Source organism: Pocillopora damicornis, chromosome 3 (genome assembly GCF_964200805.1).
Source record: "Pocillopora damicornis chromosome 3, jaPocDami1.2, whole genome shotgun sequence".
NCBI classification, from domain to species: Eukaryota; Metazoa; Cnidaria; class Anthozoa; order Scleractinia; family Pocilloporidae; genus Pocillopora; species Pocillopora damicornis.
The window spans coordinates 2,257,096-2,272,472 of NC_142672.1; the positions used below are offsets into that span (position 1 = coordinate 2,257,096).

Consider the following 15,377-nt stretch of genomic DNA (forward strand, 5'->3'; position numbering starts at 1 on the left):
GCCCACAGTTTTATCTTTCAGCGTATGATGTAAACACGCAAACAATGTGCCCATTTAGTCTGTAATCGCGCGTGAAGGTATATCTACTAAAACCGAACTCTGACAGATAACTAATCAGAAATGATACTATTAACCACCTTGTAGATACGTAGTTCGAACATTTGAAGACAAAAATTTATTCACCGTCGACGATTTCCGAGTCAAGTTTTGCGAGGAGGTGGACTGATGTTCCAAAGCGTTTAAAAACCAGAATAATTAATCGTGTCGTTGACGAGGTTTCGTTTTCATACATGATCAAGAAATCGTAGTCATCATGGTTCTGGGGTTAAAATTTTCATTTTCCTAGACACGTTTTCCCAATTCCTCTGCTATTTATACGTTAAGGTGGGACCGGTGAGCGAGCAGGAAAGCTCTGATCGGTGCTCTGATCGCCAACCCAAGAGTGCAAAATGTGTTTTCTTTCAATTTCCACTTTGATTCCCCACAGAAGGAAAAAAAGAAATGCTTGTAGCCTGTTGAATAGCTCGTATAACGTCGTAACCAAACAGCATATTTTTGTCCTATGAATAAAAGCTTTTCTAGTATTTCTGGCTAAAACAGAGGTCACAGATTCATCCTAAATGAAAACAAAACAAAACAAAAATCCCAACGAAACTCGCAGATTCATTTCGTAATTCCATGTTGCATGAATATATTTTGTTATCGTGTGATACATCCTTTGATCCGTTGCTGACGAAGCCTTCGTCACGGTCCCGGCTCAAAATGCAGTGAGGGAAATTGGCCGATGTACAGCCTTCTTAAGCTCACACTTATTCAGTAATGCAAACGCATATAGGAGGTATTAGATAACCGCGCGTGGATACGAATTTTACCATGGAGTGTTCATAACATCCTTTACACCTTTAAAGAGATAATTCAATTCAAACAGATAAATTCGTATCCATAGGCCGACATATATCATCCTTTTTATTCAAAAGATATTGATTGAAAATTTGAATCAAATACATTTTTTTAAATAAGAGCATCGAATACAGAGATCCGCTGCACCGTATTCTCGCCGGAAAACCAATTCAATTTGGGATATTGTAATGTAACAATTTCTCATTACAAGAACTATTTCCTTTAAAAATTGAATTCAGCTTCAGGTGAAAAAAACAATTGGGAAAAAAACGGCCTACATGGGAAGTAAAACTGTCATGTTGATAAATTCGGATATAATGACGACCTTAATACCTTTATATGTGAAGATATTAATGGTACATTTACAGCGTGCGGTGGAGATGTCACATTTTGGAAACTGTTAAAATTGTGGTATTTCATCGACAACCATATTACCGTCATTATTACTATACATCGCGAATGTTACGACATCACGAAAAACATAGGGATTGTGTATCTTTTTTTTTTCAACCTCCAACTTTGTTTCAAACTTCGTTTGTTTTCGAAAGATAGTAGCTGATTTTGATATTGACGAGAGCTATAATTATATACAGGACGTTATCTAGCTCTGTCACATGCTCATCACGCGCTTCTGCCGCATAATCATCACGTACAGTTAAATCTCTAACTCCCGTGATCGAATTGTTAATTCTCCCCTCTAGCTGCTACATGTTTCATTTCAAAGTAGATACAGGAATTTAGTGTTAGTTCAAAGACAACGAATTCTACCTTGATAAAACTTTGAGTGTTCTCATTGCCTGTTTGCTGGATAATGTATTGATATTACAGGGATAAGTTACAAGTTACATCACTTCTAAGAGTTTAAGGCTTTAGGAAATTGCATCGCGTGCATACTTTTTAACCACGAGTCATATGAGAGAAACCAATGAAATTTATAAGTGTATATAAGTGAAATATTTTACGTCTGACAACAATAACCCGAGAAAATTAGACTGAAATTAAAAGCCGCAAGAAAATTAAGATTACGATGGTTCATTTTAAATAATTTAACCTTATAAACAGCTATAATCAGTTGCAGAATGAAAATTGGTTTGTACCTGTTAAACTGTCATCCTCTGAATCCTATTCTCCAAACGATGTCATTTGTTAATTCTACATACCTGAAAATATTAAGAATAATATTTTGCTTTATGACAATTTCGATGAAAACATGAAAGATTACATATCCTCGAGTTTAAAAGATCTTAAGTCGTGTAATGCCCAGTTTCGTGATCAAAACTGCTCTTCTACTTAAAAAAAAATGTTGTGATGGTTTTTTTTTTTTGGTGTTTTATATTCCTTTTATGATTATTACTTGTTTACATGTTTCTCTATGGCGATTAATTCATTTTGTAATTTAAATTTGGCTCTTTCTCTTTTAGTGCGAAACACTCGCAATCCGAAAAATCCCTTTTCTCCTCAGGGCAGGACATATTACACTCTGCCATAGCTGAATCAATAAGGATGAGTTATATTGTGCCAGTGCAATTTCTCTTCAAGTGAGCAACTCGATATATCCCTCGTTAAATGCGCTCTCTCGTGAGATATCGAGAATAATAATCCTATATCTACAAGGAACCATGTATTATTTTGTTTATTTTGCAGACAACTTGAAAGACGACTTTACTAAGGAATGAGAATTTGCCATTTATTCACCAAACCTAATAAAGTGTCGCGAAAGGCGAGTGACGCGCAGTAACTGATTGGCGTCATCAATCAGCGTATTTTATATAATAAACATTTTTTTAAAGTCATGTTTCCATGAAAAAGCGTTACGATTTTCTCAAATTTTCACCATCACGACTTCATAAAGTTTCTAAAAATAATAACGGTAAGCTTTTTTCTTGTAAATAACTCCCGCCAATTTTGTACTTAATATTTTTGTAGTCAAAAGCGTAAGTGTCCGGTGAAATTCAGTGGCGCTCTAGATCTCATTCCGATACAATCAGTTTTGGAATAATAAAATCTGTTCCTTCCTCATGGTATGACAACGATGCTAATTCACAAAATCAAGATGGTTTTGTTCATATGTAGTCGCGTCCCGAACAAGATTAAATGGACATCCATACCTCAACTGCTTTCGTTCACTGAGTTTCTCTCACATGTAAAGGAATTTAGTGTTACATCAAGATACTTCGCTATAAGTGATAACTTTCTCTGTTCGTACACTTTGTAATAACAAGTTGTACATATTCATCACAGGAGGGAGATACAAAGCTAAAGAAATCACACCAATAATATGAATTGTTTATGTATATTTTTTATCCAATTTTCATGTCTTTCGATTATAATATGCTACATATTTCTTCATTATCTTTCCTCACCTGAAGAGTACTTGCAATAAATTTAACTCCAATAAAGTTCTTTTCCAAGAAAAATACTTGACTTCTCGTTGTATCTAGAGAAAAGCAAATTTAAATTGTTTCGCGCATTGGAAAGAATTAAAGCGAATACCATAAGTACTCTTCTTAAAGAAATACAATAAATATGATATGATTTTAAATATTCAAATTCTTTAAAATCTACGTACTCCATGCATCTTTGTGTACAGAAACCCTCTGTGTATCTTACAGGAATTTTATGAATAAATTGTTACTGAACCAGTTGTCTTTAAGTTGGAAGAGAAATCTGAGGCCCTAGCTCTCTGTCTCTCTGAGCTCCAGAATTGTCTGCTGAGTTTGGATGCAATAAGCGAGGCCATAAATAATTGTATAACAGTTCATACAGACAAGTGACGCACTTCATACTGGAATCAGAAATGCCGCAGCTCCGTAGATCCCTCATGGGAAGATAAATGACCTACCTCAAGGTCTGGTATGTTTATCTACATGTCAGCATTGATATTTTATCCGTCGTTTAACCTGATCTGACGAATAGGTTTTTTTTCGGTGGTCGGTTGAAAATAATTTTTTCCTTTGTCACGAAAGAGCTTGAAATTTCATTTCTTTTATTATGTATTTAAGACATGAAAATTTCGACATTAATGATCTTAGCAGTATACAGGATGATCCACTGTATGTCATGGCTCATTAACGAGAAATCTGTAGCTATATGTGAGAACTTCAGATCGTAAAATCCGATGGTCTAAGATTCGATTCTGCGTTCGTGACGAGTAAATAAGATCGATATTTCTTTCATTCTTTTGTCTCATGTCTCAAATTATTTCTATCTGTATCTATAGTCAATACCCGTTTATCTCATACACTGCATTAGGTCGCTATTAACTTATTCTGTCCTCACCTTAACTCCTGTGAAAATGTGATTTGCCCCACAAGTGTGTAACAAAACGGTGCACTTGGTAACACGAGCAGTATTGAAGAAGCTGAATATGAGCTCATCGAACTCGAAACAGAAAATCGTGTGTCATTGTTTATTTCGTGATCCATGATTCTATTTTGTAGCTATGCTGTTTCACTATTTATACGCCAAGTTTGGACAGGGCCACATATTGCATTTTTTTAACTTTTTATTTTCATTAATCCGGAGTATAGCAGAATGACATAAACATGCTATTCATTTATTTATCAATTTTTTTTTTTTTACTGATTTGATGGTCGTTAAACCATCACCCGCTTAGGTTGATCGAAGGGCGCTGAACTGCCATACGAGAAGTCAAGAGCCAATGGGTGTCACAGGACGAAATTGCAAGAATCCGTAAACGGAAACGTGGCAGAAACATGTTAAACCGTTCCGGAAACACGACGGATAACCTGTGTTTCCGTTACCGGTTTTCGTTTCTCAATCCCGTAATCCCGTCTGTTTACACTGGCCAATCCCGATCCCGATCCCGATCATACAATTTTGTATAAGTCCATTTCCTAAACTTAGGCTCTCTGATTGGCCATAAAACCATGTTACATGAGCGTATGTAAACACGGTTTTTGTTCCTCTTTCATTAGTTATTTTTATAAAAGAAATGTAAAATGGTTTCCGTATTTACATAGCCTGATGTAAACACGCGGGAGGTTGGGAGAACACTCGATAAGCTGGAAACCACTCCGCTTCGCGTCGTGGTTTCCTACGCTTATCTTGTGTTTTCCCAACCTCCCGCGTGTTTACATCAGGCTATGTAAACACAGAAACCATTTTACATTTCTTCATTATAGAACATTTGGTGTGCCTGACCTTTCCGATCACTTTGCGACAAGTTGTTAGCAAAATATGGATTTTTATCAATACAAAATATATCGTGTACTATTTTAATTTTTTCTCTCTTCTTTGATGATGTATTTTTGTTACAGGCAAAGAAAATTAAAGTATAAAGAACGATCCAAAATAAAACATGAGTATATTTCTATGCTACAAGATAGTCTGAGTTGATTTGTACAAACTATAGTACTGAATGAACTTCACGCATTTTTTTAAAAAATAATTATCTTCTAAACGATGTTTTTTAATTTCTAACTGTTTGACGCATTTCTAAACTACACCATTTTTGGACCTCCCATCTGTTGCAGGTGCAGTTACCTGACAAATTCAGCTGAAAATCACACTTTTTTTTTTCATTTTTTTTTTGGGGGGGGGGGGAAGGGGGAGGTAAATATCTATAGTGCTGATATTGGGAAGTACCCTCCCAGACACATCTGAAATAGAAGAGAAGTATGTTATGTAAAATTCTTCTTTATTTCAATTGATTAGGTAATACATCATTCATTACTTGAAATCTTGATTGACATACCGGAAAAAGACCCACACTACAGTACAAACCACCCCTTTAAGTTTAACAAGAAAATTAACGTGCGTTAGAAATAGTCACAGAAGTGTTTGGTATGTATTGCTTACAGGTTTCAGGAGCCCAGTGAAAATAATATTCATTCAACGGCTCAAAACTTGCATGAAACAGTCAGCTTCAGAGGCTTAAAACAATTATGATAGACCAGCCTATGCAGACAAAACCACACCAAAATTGCAGTGGTATCTGAAGTAAAAAAATCTCCCCTTTAACATGCAAGAGTATTAGTTATAGATAAAATTAGACATGTTTTTTGTCTACATTTCCTCCCCAAAACTAAAGTGGATAGCTCCATATCTACCTATAGTACATCTGAACTTTTATATTACGTACCATTTTGTCTTAACCAGGGAAAAAATTGCCCATACTGTTATTTGCCACTCTAAATAAATAAGATGTCTAACCCAATTTCAGGGTTTCCTTTGGCAGAGTAGGAGAATAATGAAATTCTGGCTTTCAAAATGTATGAATTCTAGGAGAGGGAATAAAGATAGAAGCTGTAAATCTTATGTTACCAAATGGAACTGTACATGTTGATGATACAGTCTTGCAGTAACACCTAGCCAGCTGGGTGTTCTACTTCACAAGAATGTCATCCTCACTGGCCTGCAGTTCTAAGGTGCATATAGGTATAACCAGATACCCCCTTATGCAAAACTTTGTGAATGACAGCACAGTTTTGAGTTTGGAAACATTTTGTCCAGTTCATCTTTCAAATTACACATAATTGTATACCCTTGTCAAAACATTAATCACAGCAGTATGTCTCAAATTGTTTTAACCAAATATTTTGTTTTACATTTTATGTCTGCAATGAAAACTCATATGGAAATCTTTTTTCCAACTAGTTTTGGAAACAAACCTTTTTCATATATTTAGTAACTACAATCCAAGACAAACTGCTGCTTAAACTTAAAATACTCAACATCTATGAAACAAAATGTTTCCACGTCCTAATAACTAATTTAAACAAAATACATTTACTGGTATGTCCCAAAAGCCATACACATTTGGGAAAAAAACAATGCATTTTCACACTCTAGCAACTATTTTACAAGTAAGAAAAAAATCATTCTATACAACCTAATCAACAATACTTATAAAAAAAAACCTTTGGATCCTGACTAAAATATTACACTCCAAAAATTATATACAGGATCTTAGGATGAACAGCTCATAATCATGAAATCATTGTCCATTCCTAATCTTATGAAACATTTGACAGCTCCATAGCCAATCCAGCAACAATGTTGTCCATTTTAGGAGCTGACAAAAGGATTGACCAATAAAAGCAACACTTTTGACTAACAAACATGTGAAAATCACAAGTCATTAAAAAGGAGCAAAAAGGAAATGAACAAACAGGATTCCTGTATATAGTGGATCCAGCACCAATTCTTCAAACTAAGAATTCCAATATCCTACAAAAATCATCACTCTGAGCTATCTACAGCTACATACAGTGTACAACTATAAAAATAATCATTCCATGTTGTCCTTTATCTACAACAATGTTTAAAGCTATCAACAGTTATTTCATTGCAAGTGTATAAATGAATTGACATACATATAACCAATACATATGACACACCATAACCGAACGATATTTCAAAAAGGCTACAAATATAATGCAATACAAAAGTTTGCACATGCATTTCCCTTTAATGTATATGTATAACTTACAACTGAGCTGAAATCTCTTAATTTTACATGCAAAAAGCATCTTTTTTAAAATAAACTGAGCAACAAAAATATTGTTAATATACATGAACATCTTCTCATGTATCATTATAAACATCAGCAGAAATAAAAGTATTTATCAATGAAAATATTCTAGCTTTCTTCCATGCAAACTAAGTATTTCGCAGCTGAAAGACTTAACTGTAAATTATTAAGACTGTATGTGGTGACAAAAAGACCACAACTTTTATGTATCAAGTAGCTTTTATAAGCAAATCTTACATTCCTCTAGGTTCAGTGATTGTCTTTAGGTGAAACCTCTGAGCTCAAACTCCAAAGTTTTCAGTTCCCTTAGATAATCACTCGAGAATTTTCTTTCTGTAAGAAATGAATTTTGAAGAAAATGAGTAAGTGAAGAATGCAGACTAATCTGCTAGTGTCTGATGATGCTGGCACAAAAGAGCATCAATGTAGATTTAACAGTAGCTGTGATATCTGTTGAAACCTGCAAGCAGGCTCTTGTTCAAGTATTACCACTATTGCATGGCAGCTGCTTATAGAAAAGGAAACCCCTGATAACCATGAATACTTCAGATTGAGAGAAAAAACTGAATATCTATCGACAAATTATTGGTACCTTTTCCTTCTTGGATTTCTTGTCTGTGTCCATGAGACACATGCGCCTTACACACCGAGGGGAAGAGATGTTACTTTTCTTGGTAACCTCTGTGAGTTCATTTGTACTTTGTGATTTGCCTGAATGCTTTGATGAGTCAGTTTTTGCTCTCTGCAACAATGAATAAAATCATGAGTTACACAAGCTAATTAAACTCCTGTCCAGCACCGTGTGCTCACCTCTTTTTACTAATTAACGAAAGAATTACAAAATGGTCCCCCGCAAAAACTTATGGAGTGATTGCCATTGACAATAATTACAAAATGGTAACTGCCAATAAGTAAATCCTATTTGTTTTAAGAGGTTTGTGCAACATCTTGAGGCTTAATATAATACAAACATATCTGATATAACAGTTACTATGCTGAGACAGATAATGAAGAAAAAAAAAGCAATAAAGTGATGTCTGCAGGGAAATACATCTGTCTTTAAGCAGTCACATACTGAAGAGTAGTTTTTTTTCATATTTTTAAATCAATTTCTCTGTTGAGCGCATAACAAATCAATTCCATTATGCTTGCTGTCTTTTCAGTTGTACAAGTAAATGACACAGACAATTCTGTCAAATCTCATTACCATATGTGGTCAGTAAGTTTTGTTCTATCAATTTTTTGAGGTTATCTGTTCTCTTTATATTAACATAGGCACAGCAATATGCTATCTATAAGTTTTTCTCAGCTGTGAACAACAAATGCACACTTAGCCCCAGAGCTATCACTTATGAATCATTTCTTACCCTTCTTCCATATCCAGGAGGTGTTTTGGTGGACATAATTGGTTCTGATCTGCGGTTCAGAAGCTTCTATGGTGAAAAATCAGCCAAAAAAAACCCCTCAGTTTTCAATTCAAACTTTGACTACGCAAAGAGAAGCAGAAGAAGTTTCCACAACTAATGAATAACAAGGGAGCAGTCAGGACTCCACAGCCACAATAGTGTTAAATGCTCCACCCAAGTGCTGGACTTAACAATCAATTGTTTTTAAAGGCAAGATTAGCAACTGTAATTTTTTTTAGAGCTCATTTTCTCTCTCTCTTTCTCCATCTGTTTATGAAGGTGAAAGTGAATCGATCATTCCCCTTTTTTTTTAAATTATGAACTCTTTACCTTAAAACACCTTGTTCATATTAAAAGATAAAACATGTGTTCTACTTAAAAGACTTAACAGTTCTGGTTCAAATTTCCCCCACCCCACCCAGGCAGGGTTCAAATTCCCCACCCCCAGCGCAGATGACAGTCAAATGCCTGTGGGTTGCTGGGGGAAAGGGAGGGATGTTAAAGCCTTGAATTGATCAGCACATTCCTCTCCAAGATCAAACACATATTACTTTATGTAGTTAGGGTTTCTCAAACAACACATAGCCAGTAGTCTCCAGTAAGTAATGTAGTTTAAGTGTTTACATGTAAGAAATGTAAATAATAAATTTTAGAAAAGTATTCCTTTGAGCCTTTTGGACACCGTTAATTGCCATTTCCTTTTCAAAATCATTCTAGTTATCCCTTTTACAGAAGAGCATTGTCAACATACATAATAACAGTGAAGCCCTGTGGTAGTAGAATAAGTTGTTAAGTTGACTGCTAAGGAAAGTTTATGAAATCATTTTACTAGTGGTTTTAAGTTCAACCCAGTTACCCAGAAGATAATAAACTTTGTTTTGACATAAACTTTCCTCTGCAGTCAACTGCCCTCAGTCATGAGAATATGCTGGCAGAGTGGCTAGATGTCTCTGGAACACAACCTTCACTTTCCAAGCCAATTGTTCTCTTCCACTGACAGAAAACAACAACCTTAAAGATATTCCGGCCAACAGCTCTCAGATAAACCCCAAAATATCTACCTTAAAGTTAAGGAAAAAAACCTTCAAAAACCAGACAAAATCTTTCTACATGAGAGACTGAGTGACTTGAATTACCTGACGTTCCATTTTCCCATAGGATTGTCTTCTGTCCATACTTCCTTGTTGGAGCACATTTGACAACAGCTTTTCAACTCCTTCCACTTGTTCCTTCTGTGCTCTCTTCCATTTTTGTAATTGTTCTATTCGAATGACTTGATTTTTATCTAGATGCTGGTTATGAACAAACTCAATTTTGGAGAAAAGTGTCTTCTCCTGATCCCTTAGCTCTTTGGTAAAATCACAAAGCTGTCCAATACACTTAGCACTGTCCTCCCTGGGCTGTCCAACCTCACTAACTAACTTAATCAGAGCATCAAAGATGCCTTGACAAAGATTGCGCTGCTCTACACATGACTGTATCATCTGCTCCACACTTTCATCTTGCAAATGACACTTCTCCTGAGCTGAATCCTCAAATGAATCACATATAGGCTGGGCTACATCTACAGAGTAGTAATTACAGCCATCATTTGGATCACCATCCCCACAATCAAGTTTTACTTTCTTCAGTTTCTGCCTCAGTTCTTGAACTTCTGACGAAATACGTTTTAAACTCTCTTGCCTTCTTTGCTCTGTTGTTTTTGCCATTTCCTGTGCAGCTACAGCAACATTCTCCAAAAACCTTTTATTTCTAAGAATCTGCAAAGGGAACAATCAACTCTCTCTAAGAGGGCTGATTTAATCAAATAATTCTTCTTCCCCAGTAAGCTTTCAGCCCTCTTGTGCATAAACTAGATAAATTTTCATATACAAAGTTTGGCTAACTAATCAATCAGTGTCCTTGTCCCTTCTAATTATTTTCAATACCATTTTGCCCTCACCAACAAGAACCTATTGTCCAAGCACAGTATGGCATTTTTTCTTTATCTGGCTAGTTTCATTTTCCTAATAAAATATTTTTCCACATAAAATCCCACTGAATCTAGTTGAACATAATGACAAGGTGAACATAACTTAACTTGTAGGAAAAACATTAACTATAAATTTCTGCCATAATTTTCAATCTTTAAGGGATTTCTTTCAGCCTCTGAAGACTTAAACTTCAAATAACTTTAACATTTCATAATTCCCTTCATGATTTGAGCTCAAATCATAGCTACCAGTAAATAACTGAGTTCATGTTAAAAATATAAATGATAACGACACATATGTCAAAAGATATTCTGGTAAGTGCATGACTTGTAGTAAACTTTTCCACTCAAAACAGATATTACCTCTTCTGTATCCCAAAATTTGTCACTGCTGGTGAGAGCTTTCAGCATGAATTTGTTGCCTTGCACATCTTCACACAGCATAAGCTGTAAAAAATACCACAAAAAAGGTTTAACAGTATTCTATCATGAGATTTGCAGACACATTTCCAAATCTGGCAGGTGAACTGCCTACCCATCTAGGGAAATTGAGAGGCATGCTCTCCTGGAAAAAATTTGAAATTTGAATTACTCTTTCAGACACTTTTCCAGCATTCTGGGACATATTTAGGTAAATATTTTAAAATCAGTTCAAAAATACTTATTTTCTTTCTTTTGATCACAATTAAAAAGGTAGCAGATAAAAAATGTCCTGACAGTCAGCATTTCTGTTACCTACCACCTTCTAATGGCGACCCTGTTGTCAGATCTCTTTATAACAAACCTATCTGTATTTGTTACAGCAGGGGTATACATTGTTAGTTATTCTAGTGCAAATTCCAAAGGAGGGTTACTTTCACACACAGCCTGTGATCTTAATCCAACTACTAACCTTATTGTCCAGTTCAGCATCAAAATCAAATCTGATTGTTAAACTGACGGAATGACCCTCAACAACTGATACACAAGTGTTTACTTCACTCCCTCCTGTAAAGAAAAATTTATCACAATAATAATCAACAGCTGCTTTGAATTTCAAATAAAAGTTGGTGAAAATTCTAATCAGAAAAAATAACTTGAAAAAAGAGGATCAAGAGGTTATTGATCTTGCACAGTAATTTTCAGTTTAGTTCTCCCTTTAAAATCAAAAGCCTTGCACTGTCCAACAAAGAGCAATGGATCTCATCAACCCTTTACACTCTAATATCATTATGCATAATTATTCTCCATGTTCTTTATACATTTCCTAAGATGCTGACAAGGAGATTTTGTTTACTGATCAAACGCTTCTTTTGTTGGAAATCATTTCCTTCATTCTCATGACTTAAATGTGTGAATCAGGGATGATAATTTTATTGTAGGGAGAAATTAGACATGAGTCACTCTTTGGGTTTAAAGGGTTAAGAGGAAAACGTTTAGCACAACCTTACAATTTCATTTTCATGAAAAATGTTCCTTCAGCATCAAACTCAGTTGCATGCGAGAAACTATTCACCTTAAAAATTTCAAAACCTTTACACTGTAGCTACATGTACATGTATTATGCCCTTAGATATCATCATGACATGATTTAACCCTTTAACTCCCGTGAATGACTAAGAAAGAATTTCTCCTTACAATATCGATACAATGTCAACCAGTTAAGTGACAAGAATAAAGAAAAATGTCAATTTGGGGATAATTAGTTGATCCAATATTAAATTCTCTGAACTAACATCATAAGAGTTGTATGGTTGACAGTAAGGAGAATGACAAATTTGATCTGGGAGTTAAAGGGTTAAGTGTATTGCCAATGTTTTTTGATTCTCACAATGATCCATTTAAGTTACAAACAATGAAAATGTTACAAGCCTTTACATAACTCAGGATAATTACATTAACAAAGTAAAAACAGACATTATCATACATGCATCTACAACCCATTTATCTTGCAAAAGACACGCACTAATCTTACACAGGATACCCACTCACCAAGCAGTTTTTCTGCAATGCTTTTTCTTCCAATACTCTCTAAAGCATCTGCAAGAATTCCAGCCATTGCACCTTTTCCTTCTTTCTGTTCCCAAATAAGAAGAAGGGCATTGGCTTTGTCTCGATTAAATTTGTACTCCTCATCCAGATTTTGAATCTTAGCTGCTGCAATATCAAGTTTAGGTCCTAACTGACGCCAACAAGTTCCTACATCTTCACTTATTTCTGCCAGCTTTAATTCTGTTACCACAGATTTCCTTGGGTCAATTGGGTCTCCTGTTAACAATTAAATAACAATGATTCATTACACGTTTGGATTAAGAGTGATATTAGAACACAGAAAGGGGAAATCATGGCATTAGCTGGGACATGTTGATTCCACTAATAAGGTAATTCTTGGTTTTATAGGTGAAAGACTCACTGTAAATTCTCATTTAACCTTTTAACCCCTAAGAATGACTAACATCTAATTTCTCCTTACATTATCACCCCTGAATCAAACATTATGGTCATGAGAATAAAGGAGACGATCACCAACAAAAGAAGCTCTTGATTGTTAAACAAATTCTCCTTGTCAGCACCTTAGGAAATGTATAGAGAGCAGTGCAGAGAATATGCATGGTGATGTTGAGGTGAAAAGGATTAAGAAATAAAAAAATTTTCCTCTTTTGCAAAGTTGTTTTCATTGACAAAGCTAGTCAGTATGCTCTATGCATATGTTTTCAATTTCTCTTTGAAAATCAGATAAATCACTGACTTCTGTTCCAGAGACTATTTATGCATAACTTTTATTTGTGTTTGAATTGACTCAATTCACAGCATGAACTGGATACCCTCATACCCTTACTATACCCTCATTTACTTTCATTTCCCACTTAGAAGCTACTTAGAAGTAATCACTGATCTCTCAATGGTGCTCTGACTTTCCCAACTGTCCAAAAAAACTGGTTCTTAAACCAGAAAAACAAAAAAGATGATGCCGTGTATGATAAGCTAATTTCCGCTATCTTTGAATGAATTGACGTCACGTAAGATTTGTGGTTACCAATTTGTCTGAGGGAACAAAAATCACCAATCAGAGGTACAGACGTTTGACAGCACTTAATTTTAACAGCCGGGTGGATTCCCGTAGCAAATTTGGCATTTCCTTTCGAAACACAACGTTGTTTCTTCATTTCCTTAGCAACAAATGAATGAAGTCTAACGCTATATGATCTCAGTACACCGGTTTCATCAAAAATGTGTGAATGAGAATAAACAAATTCACGCATCTTCCGTCTGATTACCTATTTAAATGGTAACCAAATATCTAAAACGCTTTGTTTGACACTTCCTTGCTAAATCATTTGGAAGCAAAACAATTAAGAGCAAAGATAAATGATGTTAAGATGGTAGAATACCTCAAACACAAACAGCTTAAAGTGCAAAACATTAAAAATGAACCTCATCTTTTCAATGAAAATTCCGGAATTGTTATTCTACAAGGCAAAAGCACAGGATGACGTTACTAAAATATCGGGCGTTCAAGTCAAAACAAATAGAGAGTCTATTGATCACATATATTAGTAGGCTTATCGCTCGCATTTGCCCACAGATTAAACCCCTACCGCAATAGAGTGATATGCAATTTAGGACTGAACAAAAACAAACAACTGTGGAGCTTACCTGTTCCTTCAACCCCATCATGAATCACACGTCGGTTCATCATCTCATCTGCTTTGGCGCCCTCATCGATCTTGTTTATATCGCCGACTGGACGTGCTGCGCCACAAATGACCTCAGGATTCTCTGTTTCTAAACTTCGTCGACAGTAAGGACACACCGAATGACTTTCCAAATGTTCTTGAGGCGAAGATAATGAAATTGTACTGTCCAAGTTTAATTGCGTTTCGGTTCCAAACGCGAAGCTCTGCAACGTGGCCACGTTGCCAGATTCCATGTTTTGAACCTCCATTTTGCTCCCAAACACCTGAGCTCCGCCGTCTTCTTCGCCTCCTAGAGCGTATGCAAACTGAGAGTCAATGAAGGCGTCCACGTTGTCAAGCGGACCGTACCTTTCAAAGAATTCATCGAAATCGAAGTCGGAGTTAGCTTCTCGCGGAGTTAGGGAGGCCATCTTTTCTTCGCTCGAACGAAAAGAGTTAGTCATTGTTTTTGCTTCCTCCTTGACTTAAGCGAAATTCGATTAACAATACCTATAATTTAATCAAAAGGCCGTGATTTTTAGAAAAAAATCAAATAAACAGAAAAACTGTCACGCTCAAATTACTGCAGCTAGGTTAAACATCCAGCAGCTTCGAAATTCGTATTCAACATAAGTTGTTTACTAGAAGCTGCAAACACGGAAATGCCAAATCCTGAACACGCGTACTAAAATCCCAGTGCCCAACAAATCCGCCCACACTTCATTTGAAAACTACGGGCAAATATATTACAACGTGCCAGCGCTTTCCATACGACAGCCCGTAGATTGCAAGGAACGGAAGAATGAATAAATGGTTGAGTCATCGATTTAAATAGCCACCAATCAGGTGTGTGCTTGAGGACGAGCCCGAACACAGATCGGAGTTCCTGCCCAACACATCAACCTAAACAAAATCGATCAAATACTCTATATCAAGACAAGTACTTG

General features: G+C 35.7%; 1 protein-coding gene and 1 long non-coding RNA gene across 2 annotated transcripts; both read right to left on the reverse strand.

Annotated features, from left to right (window-relative positions):
- Positions 1 to 1,997: 1,997 nt before the first annotated feature.
- LOC149047809 (uncharacterized) lies at positions 1,998 to 4,278 on the reverse strand. The gene is made up of 3 exons (XR_016184762.1): positions 4,180 to 4,278; positions 3,264 to 3,337; positions 1,998 to 2,060 (listed from the first exon to the last, which is right to left on the reverse strand). It is a non-coding gene; the product is annotated as an uncharacterized LOC149047809 (long non-coding RNA).
- A 1,265-nt stretch (positions 4,279 to 5,543) lies between these two features.
- Positions 5,544 to 15,333, reverse strand: LOC113675224 (uncharacterized). The gene is made up of 8 exons (XM_027191767.2): positions 14,411 to 15,333; positions 12,746 to 13,021; positions 11,667 to 11,761; positions 11,138 to 11,221; positions 9,939 to 10,562; positions 8,764 to 8,829; positions 7,989 to 8,138; positions 5,544 to 7,729 (listed from the first exon to the last, which is right to left on the reverse strand). Exons 1-8 carry the CDS (start codon positions 14,892 to 14,894, stop codon positions 7,703 to 7,705), a joined length of 1,806 nt encoding a protein of 601 aa, XP_027047568.2. The 5' UTR covers positions 14,895 to 15,333; the 3' UTR covers positions 5,544 to 7,702.
- Between the last annotated feature and the right edge of the window lie 44 nt (positions 15,334 to 15,377).